At 38.2% G+C, this 13,892-nt stretch overlaps 2 protein-coding genes across 2 annotated transcripts in view; both read right to left on the bottom strand.

Moving 5' to 3' along the window:
* LPCAT2 (lysophosphatidylcholine acyltransferase 2) overlaps positions 1-13,892 on the bottom strand; it is a 64,472-nt gene that overhangs the window by 15,012 nt on the left and 35,568 nt on the right. The window lies entirely within an intron of this gene.
* Positions 1,542-2,282, bottom strand: CAPNS2 (calpain small subunit 2). Its single transcript, XM_052656278.1, has one exon. The coding sequence runs from the start codon at positions 2,280-2,282 to the stop codon at positions 1,542-1,544; it is 741 nt and encodes a 246-aa protein (XP_052512238.1).

The raw sequence follows: 13,892 nt of genomic DNA, 5'->3' as shown, positions 1-13,892 counted from the left end.
ATCAAAATGAAGAAAGCCAGGGACTTCCCTGGTGGTCCAGATGTTAAGGCTCCATGCTCCCAGTGCAGGGTGCTCAGGTTCGATCCCTGCTCAGAGAACTAGACACGTGCTGCAGCTAAAGATCCCGCATGCTGCAATGAAGATCCCATGTGCCACAACTAAGACCCAGCGTAGCCAAATAAATATTGAAAAAAGAAAAAGCCAAACCGACGGGCATTCACAAGGAAGGCCTCTGCTTTTGGAGTGGCAGTTTCTCCAAACTCCTATCTTCATTCTTTTGGACACTGGCAACACTGACTCCTGCGGGGCCTCAGTTTTCAGCTGAGGCTGATATGAAAAATACAGTAAAACAGCCTAAACCTTAAAGCACTGTCAGACAACCTTGGTTGCTCATTAGAATCATTTAAAGCTGGGGATCTTTACTCATCTTTGAGCCCCACCTCTAAAGATTTTTCCTTTAACTTGTGTGGAGTGGGACTCAGCTATCACTATTCCTGAAGAGCTCTCCCAGTGATTCTATTTGCAGTCAGGGCTGAGAAACACTGCAATAAAGACTCAGCAACATTTATATACATATAATGATTTATATAAGTGTACATTTATGTACACATATGATTTGTGTACATGTTCTTTTTTGTTCTCTTTGTTTACTTTTTTCCCTGTCTGCGGATTTCAAACAAATGAAAGAATATTCCTTGCTAGGAGGCAGGGCAAGACATGACAAGAGCTGGCTAACATCAGCTGGGCATGCCTGATTTTGTGTGTGAAGTACATGTAAGAAGGATCATTTTGATTCATTCAGGCAATCAGTGACATTTCAACTACAACCACACCCTTTCATTCCTCAACACTCTCGTCGTCTATAAATATATCAAAACAAAACTTTTACATGTTTATTGTACTGAAAAAATAAGACTAAAGAATTCTAGATTTTAGATAGCTGCTCCACCATTAAAAAAAAATACTACCTTAGATAAAACTGCTTAATTTCAAATTTCTGAGCCTGTTTCTGTACAGTTAAATATGTTTTCAGGAAAGCATATTTTTAATGTAATGGGAAGACCAGACATGAATTAAGAGAAAGACAGATTTTGAATTTCCCACCTTCTCACCTTTTTGAAGGAAAAATATACATCTCTTGAGAGCTTTCTTGATTTATCCTAGGATTTTTCCCCAAATCTCATTCTTAACAGTAACAACAACAAATTCCCTGCTCTTTGGAATTAATTCACCAAACAAGCAAAGACCTCTTAAAATGTACTCCATGAGAGCCTGCCCTGCATGCCTCCCCATCACATATATAGGTCCATATAAATTCCAAATCTCAAAAAGCCAACATACAAACCACTTAGAGTATTTTTCATGAAAAATCTGTTTTAATTAAGCAATAAAGGGCAACACAAGTTCAGAAATAGGTCCTGTTGTGAAAGAACTCGGCAGAAAATGACAGCTCCAGATGGGGTATCTGCAACCATGCAGAGAGAATGGCTAGGCTTCTAGCAGTCCTATCCTCCAGGGAGGGGCCTGACTTAATGCCCACTTCAGGAATACATGGTCAGCTGCAGCCACTCTTGGATAGAAACCTGAATCAGGCCATCTGCATCTCTATCCAGGGATTTGAAGGCACGGAACATGGCATCCAGGCGAACCAGGCAGCTGATGAAGTTGTTAAAGTCCATACTTCCATCCTCTTCGGTGTATCGGCGGACAATCATTTGGTAAAGTTGTTCATTTAGCTGGAAGCCTGCTACCTGCAGAGCCCCTCGAAGCTGAGAACTTCCCAAAAATCCAGATTGGTCCCTGTCATACTGCTTGTAAACACACTGCCATTTCTTGATGTTGTTCCAGAGATACTTAAATTCTTCAAAGCCCAGCTTCCCAGTCGTGTCACTGTCCATGACAGATACAATGCTCCGGCAGGTGTCAAGACTAAAGCCGTCAGACTTCAGATCCTTGTGCTTAGAAAGGACTTTGTTGAGAATATTCATTAGGTCAGTGGCACCCACCTCCATGTCTGGTCCAGCCAGCTGAACAAACTGTTGCCGAAAACGCCTAACCTCCTCACTTTCATTGGCCTCCACGTTGGTGAAATGTTGCTGAGTAGGTGGTGGTTCTGGGGTATACTGAGCAGCCGCAGCTTCACTGATAAAATTCACAATTCCTCCAACTATCCCTCCAATATTCCCTCCTCCTCTTCTCTGATCGCCTCCTCCAAGAAGGCCTCCAAGGGCTTGTCCAAGACCTTGATTTGCTCCTTCCAATAGAGCCTTTGCAAGAAACATGCTTTTGGTTTACCCACCAAGGATAAAAGCTGCTGAAATCTTGGAGGTGGTATGAGAGATGAAATGGAGTCTAAGTAGCTTACATGTGGAAGAACTGGCTTTTCTGTACCTGCCTGCACTGTACCACACCCTGGGGTGTGATGCTTCACCTCCTACTGAAATTGCCTGAATTCCACTAGGTCCTAGCTCCTGCCATTTTTCAGAGGCCCTCAATAAAATATTCCTAAGTTATAGTATATCTGACAAATTAGAAGAAATCATATTTTAAGTATAACATATTAAACTATAGATTTTTATATGCTGTTAATTATTCTTAGTTCTCTTTCTCAGCAGATGACATGGATTTTCCTGGCAGAAGAAAGTAAATGACCTAAGGATATCAAGAATTTCTTCTCTAAGGAATATTTATTGCTAGGGCACAACTGAAGAATTCTTGGGCATTAGAAAAATTTTTATCTAATTCTCTTCCTTCAGCAGATTTGCAATATCTAATGTTCTTAAGAAAAACTTGGAAGGGAGATTTTTTTAAATGCAGGGTCCCTAGATCCCATGCTCTGAGATTCTGATTCTGCACAGTTTGGAATCGCATTCATGATCTACATTTCTGGAATCTTTTGGAAGTGTAACAGTCACATAGAAAACTGTAAAAATCACAAATGTATAGCTCAAAGAATTTCACAGACTGCAAATAGCCCATGTTATAATACCCAGATCAAAAAGTAGAACATAAGCAGGACCCCTGAAGCTTCCTCATGTCTCTTTCTAGGTACTCTCCTCTTCCAAAGGTAACCATTATGCTGACCTCTAACACCACAGATTCAATTTTGTACTTTAAATAAATGGAATCATAAAGCACATGCTTTTTTTTGGTATCTTGCTTTTAAATTTCAAAAAACTGTGGTAAAATACATATAACATAAAATTTACCATCTTAACAATTTTTAAGTACACAGTCCAGAGGCATTAAGTACACTCACATTGTTGTGCAACCATCATCACCATCCAACTCCCGAAATTTTTTTCATCTTGCAAAATAAACTCTGTCCCCATTAAATATTCCTTCTCCCCCTAGGCCCTGGCAAGAACCATTCTACTTCATGTTTGCATGAATTTGACTGTTTTAGGTATCTCATATAAGTGGAATCATACAGTATCTGTCCTTTTTGTCTGGCTAATTTCACTTAGCATAATGTCTTCAAGGTTCATCCATGTTATAGCACGTGTCAGAATTTATTTCCTTTTTAAAGCTAAATAATATTCTATTGTATGGATATAACATTTTGTTTATCCATTCTTCCACTGATGGATGCTTGGGCTGCTTCCACCTTTGGGCTTTTGTGAATAATGCTGCTATGAACATAGGTGTACACATTATTTCTTCAAGTCCTTACTTTCAAATCTTTTGGATATATACCCAGAAGCAGAACTGCTGGATCAAATGGTAAATCTGTTTTTAATTTTTTGAAGGACCACCATACTATTTTCCACAGTGGCTACACTATTTTACATTCCCACAAACAATGTACAAGGGTTCCAATTTTTCCTCAGGCCTTTTTTATCATAGCCATCCTGATGGATATGAGATGATATCTTACTGTAGCTTTAATTTTCATTTCCCTAATTTTCATATACCTGTTGGTCACTTGTATGCCTTCTTTGGAGAAAATGTCTATTCAAGTCCCTTGCCTATTCTTTGATAGGGTTGTTTGCTTTCTTGTTGCTATTTTATAGTTCCTTCTACATTCTGGATATTAACTCCTTATCAGTTATATGATTTGCAAATAATCTTCTTCCATTCCATGAGCTGTCTTTCCACTCTGTTGATACTGTCCTTAATGCATAGAAGTTTTTAACTTTTATGTAGTCCAGTTTATCTAATTTTTCTTTTATTGCTCATGTTTTTGGTGTCATATCCAAAAAATCAACAAGGAATCCAATGTCACAAAGCTTTTGCTCTATGTTTTTGTCTAAGGCAAACCATAATAGTTTTAGCTCTTATGTTTAGGTCTTTGATCCATTTTGAGTTAATTTTTATATATGACATAGGGTAAGAGTCCACTTCATTCCTTTGCTTGTGGTTATCTCAGCACCATTTGTTGAAAAGATTATTCTTTCCCCATTGAATGGGCTTGGCACCCTTGTTGAAAATCATTTGTATGCACACACATGAGTTTATTTCTGGGCTTTCTATGTTATTCCATGGGCTTATATATCTGTGTTTGTGCCAGTACCACACTATTTGGATTACTATAGCTTTGTAGTAAGTTCTGAAATCAGGAAGTTTAAGACTTTCAACTTTGCTCTTTTGCAAGACTATTTTAGCAATTCAGTCTCCCTTGAGATTCCATATGAATTTTAGGATGGATTTCCCTACTTCCACTAAAAAATGTTGTTGAGACTTTGATAGGGATTGCACTGGTTCTTAGATCACTTTGTGTAGTACTGACATCTTAATATTGTCTTCTAATAGATGAACACTGATGTCTAATCACTTATTCATGTCTTCTTTAATTTCTTTCAACCACAGTTTGCAGTTTTCAGTGTAGAAGGCTTCCACATTCTTGGTTATATTTATTCCTAACTATTTTATTCCATTTAATGCTTTCTTACTTTCCTTTTCAGATTGTTTATTGTTAGTTTACAGAAACACAACTTAGTTTTGTGAGTTGATTTGTATCCTGCAACTTTGTTGAATTAGTTTATTAGTTCTAATGGTTATGCGTGTATGTTGTCTGCAGGGTTTTTTACATCTAAGATCATGCATTTTGTGAGCAGAGATAATTCTACTTCTTCCTTTCCAACTCACATTCCTTTCATTTCTTTTCTTGCCCAACTGTTTTGGCTATGACTTCCAGTACTATTTTGTATAGATGCAACAAAAAGCAGGCACCTTTTCATGCTCCTAATCTCAGAGAAAAAATTTTTAGGCTCTTACCATTGAGTCTGATGTTGGCTGTGGGCTTTTCATACATGATTTTTATTATGTTGGGGTACTTTACTTTTATGCCTAGTTTACCAAGTGTTTTTATCTGAAAGAGTACAGAATTTTCTCAAATGCTTTTTCTGTATCAATTGAGACAACCATGTTTTTCCCCTTCATTCTGCTAATGTAGTTTATTACATTAACTGATTTTTCCATGTTGAACCACCCTTGCATTCAAGGAATAAATCCCACTTAGTCATGATGTAAACTCCTCTGTTGAATTCTGTTTGCTAATATTTTGTTCACGATTTTTGAATCAGTATTCATATGGACATTAGTCTTTAGCTTTCTTTTCATGTACTGTTGACTCTTGAACAAAATGGGTTTAACTATCTGGGTTCATTTCTACTAGCATTTTTTTCAATATGTATGTACTACAATACTACACCATCTGAGGTTGTTTGAAACTGTGGATGCAGAACCATGGATACGTAGGGCTGATTTTAAAGTTATATGCAGATTTTTGACTGTACGAGGGGTTGGTTCCCTTACCCCCTGCATTGTTCAAGGGTCAACACTAGTATCTTTTTCTGACCTTGGTATCAGGATAACGTTGGCCTCACAGAATGAGTTAGGAAGTATTCCTTTCTCCTCAATTTTTGGAAAGAGTTTGAGGAGGACTGATACTTAATTCTTCTTTAAACATTTGGTGGAATTCACAAGTGAAGCCATCTGGTCCTGGGATTTTCTTTGTTGGGAGGTTTCTTTAAAATTACTCATTCAACCTTCTTACTAGTTATAGGTCTGTTCAGATTTTTTATTTCTTTGTGATTCAGTCTTGGTAGGTTGTACATTTCTAGGAATTTGTTCACTGTATCTAAGTTCCCTAATTTGTTGGCACAGAGTTGCTCATAGTACTCTTTCCTAATACTCTTTGTTTCTGTGAAGTTGGTAGTATTGTCCTCTCTTTCTGATTTTGTGTATCTGGCTTTTTTGCTCAAAATTACATTTGCGAGGTTTGATTTTATGTTTTTAATATGTATCTTGAAAAGTCAGTCTATGACAGGTAGTCTCAGACAATACCTTGAGAAACCTCAGCCTGACTAGGTAGTGTCAGGGTACAAGTCCTCCAGAAGTCTCCGGAAATTCTATTGGTAAACTCAGGGAAAAGTAGCCAGGATGTAACTAAATCATTATATCTCTGAGCATTTTGGACTTCAATTTCAATCTCCAAAATGATAATAATAGTATCTCCCTGTCTACTTTATAATGATTCAATTTCATTTATCATGCTTCAGGACTTAGACTCAATATTTAAGAGAGAAAGATGAATGCATCAGGGTCACTGTGCTCATGGGTAAGAAGACCTACAGAAAACTAGGTGTTGTAATTATAATCTGAAGTCTATTTCACATCTATACCATTAATACTAAACTATTACATTTTTATATAGTATTTGCATTTAATAGTCTTTGGTATCTATGTCTCATATAACTCCTCTGAAAGACACAAAACATTCAAGATAAGGAAAGAAAAACTCAAGAGATGTTAAGCTACTTTGAAAAGGTCATACAGCTAATGTTATCTAAACAGTGGATTATCAAACCACTATGAGTCCCCAAAGGGGGAGCAATAAGTTCTGTTGAGGCAAAGGATAGGAGAACATTTACCTTTAGACTGTAGCCCACCAAGCTCCTCCGTCCATGGGATTCTCCAGGCAAGAATACTGGAGTGGGTTGCCATTTCCTTCTCCAGGGGATCTTCCCCCCACCAAGCTCCTCCGTCCATGGGATTCTCCAGGCAAGAATACTGGAGTGGGTTGCCATTTCCTTCTCCAGGGGATCTTCCCGACCCAGGGATCGAACCCAGGTCTCCCACATTGCAGGCAGATGCTTTAACCTCTGCACCACCAAGGAAGCCCTTATAGAAAAGGTAATGTGTAGGCCTAACTATAGGCTAAGTCAGAGTTCTCCAAACAGACAAGGGATATACATGAAGCGGTGGTATTGTGAAAAGACAGAGGAACTAAAGGATGTGTGGAATTCAATAGATGGTGAATAGTTCAACATGATGAGAGTTTATTGCTGGAAATGATGGGATATAAAGGCTCAGTAGGATAGAATGAAATTAGAGAGGACTTTGAACAGCCATTTGACAGAGTCTATCTCACAGGCTACTGTGGAAACTCCTAAGCTTAGAGTATGAAGTCAAATAGTACTCCATTATATGAATATATCACAATTTTGGTTACTCATTCACCTGTTAGTGGATATTTAGGTTTTCTACTTTGGAACTATTATGTATAGTGTTGCTAATAGCAATCATGTGTCACTGTTAACTTTTTAAGTTCAATAACTTAACTTTTTAAGTGCAAATAGGAGATTAAATGAAAAATTACTTCATAAACTGTATAATTCTTGAATTAAATAGTGATTATTCTATCTATGACTGGGGAGAGAACAGTAGCTGGGAGACCCTGCTCTGTGTAGGACATGGGGGCAAGGTCTCCTTCTGCCACACCTAATGTTCTGTATAAAATTCTCTGCCAACTAGTTTTATGGCACTAGGACTCCAATAACTGGTCTCAGGGGCACCATGAAACGGTCTCTGTAAATACCAAAGGCGAAATGTCTTCCTTTACCACATTGAGGAAGCACCACAAAAGGACTTCTTCCCTTTAGGGGATTACAAGGGGCCATCTGGCCTCAGACAGATTTAAATCCATTCATATAAGCTTCTCTCTGAGGAAATTACATGGGCTTTGTTTTTATAATACTGCAAAATTAACTTGACAGCATCCATTGCCATATAAAATGTGCCTCCTTATGCCCATCTGAAGTGTTTTTTGCTGAAGTTTAAATCCAATTCTTCTCCTTTCTTTTCTGTAACGATGGAGAGCATTTGGCTAACAGTTTCGCATAAGCCGTCAAGGAATAAAAGACTGTTATTAGATTAACAAGCCTTTTCTTCTCTAGACTATTTAATCCCCTATGGCTATTTATTAGACCATTAATAGGAACTTTGGTTGCTGTCTGGGCGAACTCTACTGTCCAGATCTGGAGAGAAAGAGTAGGAGATGAGGCCACATTCAATGGAAAATTTAACCTCAGTTTGAGGGGGTAAGAGTTACTGAACTTATTGAACTTAAAAAGTCAATAGTGATACTCAGATGCTATTAGCAACACTATTCATGATAGTTCCAAAGTGGCAACAACCTAAATATCCATTAACAGGTGAATGAATAAACCAAAATATGATACATTTATATAATAGAGAACTATTTGGCAATAAAAAGGGATGAAATTACTAATAAATGCAACAACACAGATGGACCTCAAAAACTGCCAGACATGAGACTGTATATTGTAAGATTCTATTCATTGAAATGTCCAGAAGAGGCAAATCTATACAGACAGAAAATCACTAGTGTTGATTCTAGACCAAGTCTAGAATAACACATGGGGACTTACAACTCTACAGTGGTTGCCTAGAGATGGGAGATAAGTAGGTGACAGGAATGAACAGTTAAGGACACAAGGAATAATAATGCAGTGATAGAAAAACTCTAAAACTGATTTATGGTAAACAATAAGAAAATCATAGAACTGTATGCTTAAAATGGCTGAATGTAAAATATGCCTCAAGAAAGTTATTTTTTAAAAAGTCCAGAGACAGTCTGTAGTAAAAAGAATACTGAACTAGGACTTCTGGTCCCAGTCCTGTGACTAACTAGCTGTGTAGTCTTGAGCATTCAACTTCCTCTCTTGAGCTGGAAGCTTTCTGCAAAATGAGGAAGACGGGCAATTTCACACTAACCATCCTTTCAGCTCTAGAATTCTGAGTCTAGATCTTCATGTGCTATGAAGCAGCAGCTTCATTCTTGCATTCTGTTTCCTTCTCATGCCTGAGTATTTTTATGCAATATATGAATTTAACTTCATCTTTTTCTTGGGTCTGATTCTATAACTTTTAAAGACATCCTTACTTACTCTCATTTTTGCTTTGACGTACTGTCTGGTTTTCAGAAGTATTTCAACAACCTATCAAGTCTGTTGCTCCTCCAGACAGAATTCCAAGGTGGGGGGACTGCAGTGGCTAAAACACAGAAGGACACATGGCTCCCACTTTCAATGAAGCCTCTCTGTCAAGTGTGGCTTTCACCTCACTGCAACATGATCTGAACCAGACCTTCCTAATTTATTGATGAGAATGTCATGTTGCATGAAATCAAAAGCCTTTCTAGAGTCCATATACTAAGTCACTTCAGTCGTGTCCGACTCTGTGCGACCCCATAGACGGCAGCCCACCAGGCTCCCCTGTCCCTGGCATTCTCCAGGCAAGAACACTGGAGTGGGTTGCCATTTCCTTCTCCAATGCATGAAGGTGAAAAGTGAAAGTGAAGTTGCTCAGTTGTATTCGACTCTTAGGGATCCCATGGACTGCAGCCTACCAGGCTCCTCCGTCCATGGGAGTTTCCAGGCAGGAGTACTGGAGTGGGGTGCCACTGCCTTTTCCGTATAGATAATATATATTTCTTCCTTATCATCTTGGACTGTCACTCTGTCATAGGAGGAAATTAAATTGGTCTGACACAATTTGTTCTTTACAAAGCCCTATTCTTTACCTCCTTATACTCTTTGAGGAGGCCAGCAACTGCTCACTTGCTCCAATAAAAAAGTTAAGCTTTAATCAATGCCCTCTCCTTCCTGTTTCCTCTAAGTGTCTCCTCAGTAGATTCACATTGCAAAGCCAGAAAGAAAGCATATAATTCTCATGCTTGAAAGGATAGTTCTAAATAAAATATATAACTAATGAGAACCTACTGTATAGCACAGGGAACTCTACTGGGTGCTCTGCGTTGACTTAAGTGGGAAGGAAATCCATAAGAGAGGGGATATATGAACACTGATTCACTTTGCTGTACAGCAGAAACTAACAGAACACTGTAAAGCAACTGTGTGTGTGTATGTGTATGTTCAGTTGTATTCAACTCTTTACGACCCCATGGACTGCAGCCTGCCAGGTTCCTCTGTCCATGGGATTTTCTAGGCAAGAATACTGGAGCAGGTTGCCATTTCCTCCCCTCCAAGCAACAATAATCCAATAAAAATTCTTAGTACAAAAAAAAAGGATATTTAGAACATTCAAGGAGGGAAAATATTAGGTTAGTCAAATGCTACAGAAAACTCAAATGAATGTTTTGGCCCACCTAATATTATGATGGACTACATGGGGGGATTGAGTTAACCTGAGAACCGAAGATGGAAATGGTTGGTCATATAGGACCGTCCAACTTTCAGGATGACTTGTACAACTGGATAGAAATGTTCATCTAGTCCACTCAGAAAGTTATATCCTTCTTCTGTTAATTATATCATATGAGCTTTAGAGTATATTTCATATAATAAATTCTATGAATTGAGATTGGAATCAAGATGAGTTCTTTTCACATGAGTTATGAAATACTAAAGTATATATCAAACCTGAACTGAAAGTTTAAAGGGTAGAAGAAAGGGGAGCTAGGGGAGGGGTAAATTAGGAGTTTGGGATTAACAGATACATACTACTGTATGTAAAACAGATAAACAACAAAGTACTACTATATAGCACAGAGAACTATATTTAGTATCTCATAACAACTTATAATGGAAAAGAATCTGAAAAAGAATATGTAAATATAGCTGAATCACTTTGCTATACACCAGAAACAAACACAACATTATAAGTCAACTAATACTTCAATTAAAAATTAAAGGATAAAAAAAAAATTAAAGGATAAAAGACTTCAGTCATTGTTGCAACTATTCACGTCTGGCATTGTGTAAGAAAGCAGACATGGACAGTATGTAAATAAATGAGCATGGCTGTGTCCCAATAAGGCTTTATTTATAAAATAAGCATCAGACTGGATCTCATCCATCAAGTGTAGTTTACTGACTGTTACTTTCTATATTTTCTAAACAGATGAAAATAAAATATGCTGGTAAATTTTAAGGACTGGATTGAAGGACTGCAGTCAGGGTTCATGGTGACCACCGTTCCACATCTGATTTAAAAGAGGTCACTCTGAATCTTTATTCTTGCCGTATCTGTCCAGTTCTTATTGACATCCTCCCCATTTCTAATTAGTGGTATATCATTCATCTACAAAGATGACAGAAACTAATCACTCAGCTATAGCCTGCCACAAGTTCAGTCTTTTTACCAAAACCATTATGCACACGAGAGACTATAGGCTAAGAAAATTTAGATATTTATTTCCATTTTGTAAAAAAATATGAAAAGTTTCATGATTTTTCCCATTTCTGCCTTCTAACCAGTACTTAATTCTTCTAGTTTTACTATGTACTTTGTTTAAATATTAGACAGGAAAGATGTGTGTGTACTTTAGCACTTTGACAATCCAGCACTTTTGACTATTACAAATTTTCTGGAGATCTTTTAGGACTATTTCTCATTGTGTGGAATGAATGTGTTTCTTTATCCCAAGTTCTTCCTGTATGCCCTGTTCTTGACATTAGTTCAAGTGTTAAATCATGAGCCAACAATAAGCATCCTTGCTTGCCCTTCCCTGTTAGAGAAGTAGGGTGCTGTATTATACAGATTTCCATGCTGAGAGTTAGGAAAGGGTACTTAAGAGGCTTAAGTGACTGGAAATAAACAGAAAAAAATCTTTCTAAGTGGGGTGGATTAACTATTTTATTCAGTTGTGCAAGTTGTGCTCAAAGTTTAGGACCAAATGTCCCACAGAGTCAAAAACATTTACTATCTGGCTCTTTGCTGAAAAAGTCTACTAACCATTGAAATACAGGTTTGCCACCAGTGAACACTAGAGATGTGGGTTCGATCCCCAGGTTGGGAAGATCCTCTGGAGTAGAAAATGACAACCTGCTCCAGAATTCTTGCCTGGAAAAGTCCCAAGGACAGTGGAGCCTAGAGGGCTACAGTCCACACGGTTGCAAAGAACTGGACATGACTGAGCACACACATACATATGCATGGTGATGTGTGCCAGGTGGAGCATTACACTGAATGTATCATGAGATGCAGCCTAGACGAGATGTGACTTGTCCCTAGTAAGAGGTGGATAACATGGTATATTGTCAAACTAGCAACAAAGAGACAACATGCATCCTAAAACATATAAGGACTTTGTCTCATGGTTGTATAAAATACTGCTGGCAGGGCAGCACAGGTTCAGCTCAAGGAAACAGCACTGAAGAATGAATGAAATAAAGTGATGCTGTGTGGACACTATTATAAGTATAAAAATGACTGTGTTATAATCATTTCTGCCTTAGCCAGTATTGTTTCTCAGTACCATTAAGTGCATTTAAATCCCTTTGAGAGTGCTGGCAAAAGAATTTAGTCTTGAAAACTGAATTATGAATATAAAAAATATTGAGAAGCCACTATTTTAAACTGTTGTCTCAGCTCTCAACTCTAACGCATCTGAACTTTTGACTAATCCAAATCACCCTCTGATTTAGAGAGTTCAGTGTACATTCAGGAAAATAAAGAAGGTGAATGAAACCTAAAGAGCAAAAGGGTCTTTTTTCTTTTTTTGTCAAAGAGATGAGACTTCTCATAAGGAAATTATCCCAAACTACTGAACCATGCCATGCTTTGGATCATGAATGCCACATTTCTGTTGAACCTTTAAATTATCTGCCATCACATATCTGACAATCTAAAAGAATGTGTGAGACTATCAGAAGGACCTGAATAGACAGAAATTTTTTTTTTAGGAACCAGACTGAGATGAAAACCATTAAGAAGTTTTTTGCAAACTAGCCAGGAATGTATGTGGGGAAAAAAAAGTGTAAGGGAATGTGGAGAGATACTTAGGTCTCTCTACTTCCCCCAGATAACAACCACAACTGCATGAGACTTGGGGAGAGACTGAGAGAAGTAGAGAAAAAAGGGGAAAAGGAGGATAAATTGGGAAAGGCACATGGGAGGAGCCCTCTGCCCTGCAAAAATTTATAGCTACTGACAGAACAAGAGGAACACCCCACCCTCTCTCTTTCCCACCCTTCTTCCTCCCCCACCCCTCATAAACACTGAGTTTAGCAAGATAAGCTACTCAGACAGAAACAAACTATGACATTACTAAACTTCTTTGTCTTTCCTGTGGAACACACACATACACACACACATTCCCCAGCTAAATCTCTGAGAGAGAGCCTGGAAGCGGGGATGTGCACAGGGTGTGGCAAGGACTGCATAGTTCAGCTTCTCAAAACAAAGCAAATCTTCACAGGCTCAGACATGCAGGTGTGTTAAAAACAAAAAAGGAAAGAGAGAAAGAAGAAACAGAGAGAAAAGAAGAGAAAGAAGGAAAGGAAGAAGGAAAGAAAGGTCAAATGCATCCTTCGTTAATTCTCCAGATTATCTTCTCTACCTTCCAGGGTGCTGGAGATCAAATGTGTTTTAAAGACCAGCTCATGGTCTATATCTAAAGCCAAGTCTACACACTACACAAAGAAATGAAGAAAACTCACAGAAACAATTGGTATCTGAGCTGACTGAAGGAGTATATGCAAAATTGTGATTGATCACACTGGCCACAAAGGCTCACCAGTCTCCAAACTGCTTGGAGTCAATTGTATTCTCTAGCTCACAGAGAGTCACTCTGGCTTACTAGGGCTTATTGTAATCCTTGGTTTACACTCCCTTCCCTACTC

This window comes from Budorcas taxicolor, chromosome 18, assembly GCF_023091745.1.
Source record: "Budorcas taxicolor isolate Tak-1 chromosome 18, Takin1.1, whole genome shotgun sequence".
NCBI classification, from domain to species: Eukaryota; Metazoa; Chordata; class Mammalia; order Artiodactyla; family Bovidae; genus Budorcas; species Budorcas taxicolor.
This window is presented reverse-complemented; position numbering and strand designations above follow the sequence as displayed.

Excerpts from the sequence above, each read along its gene's own strand:
- CAPNS2 (XM_052656278.1), bottom strand. The coding sequence starts at position 2,282 with ATGTTTCTTGCAAAGGCTCTATTGGAAGGAGCAAATCAAGGTCTTGGA.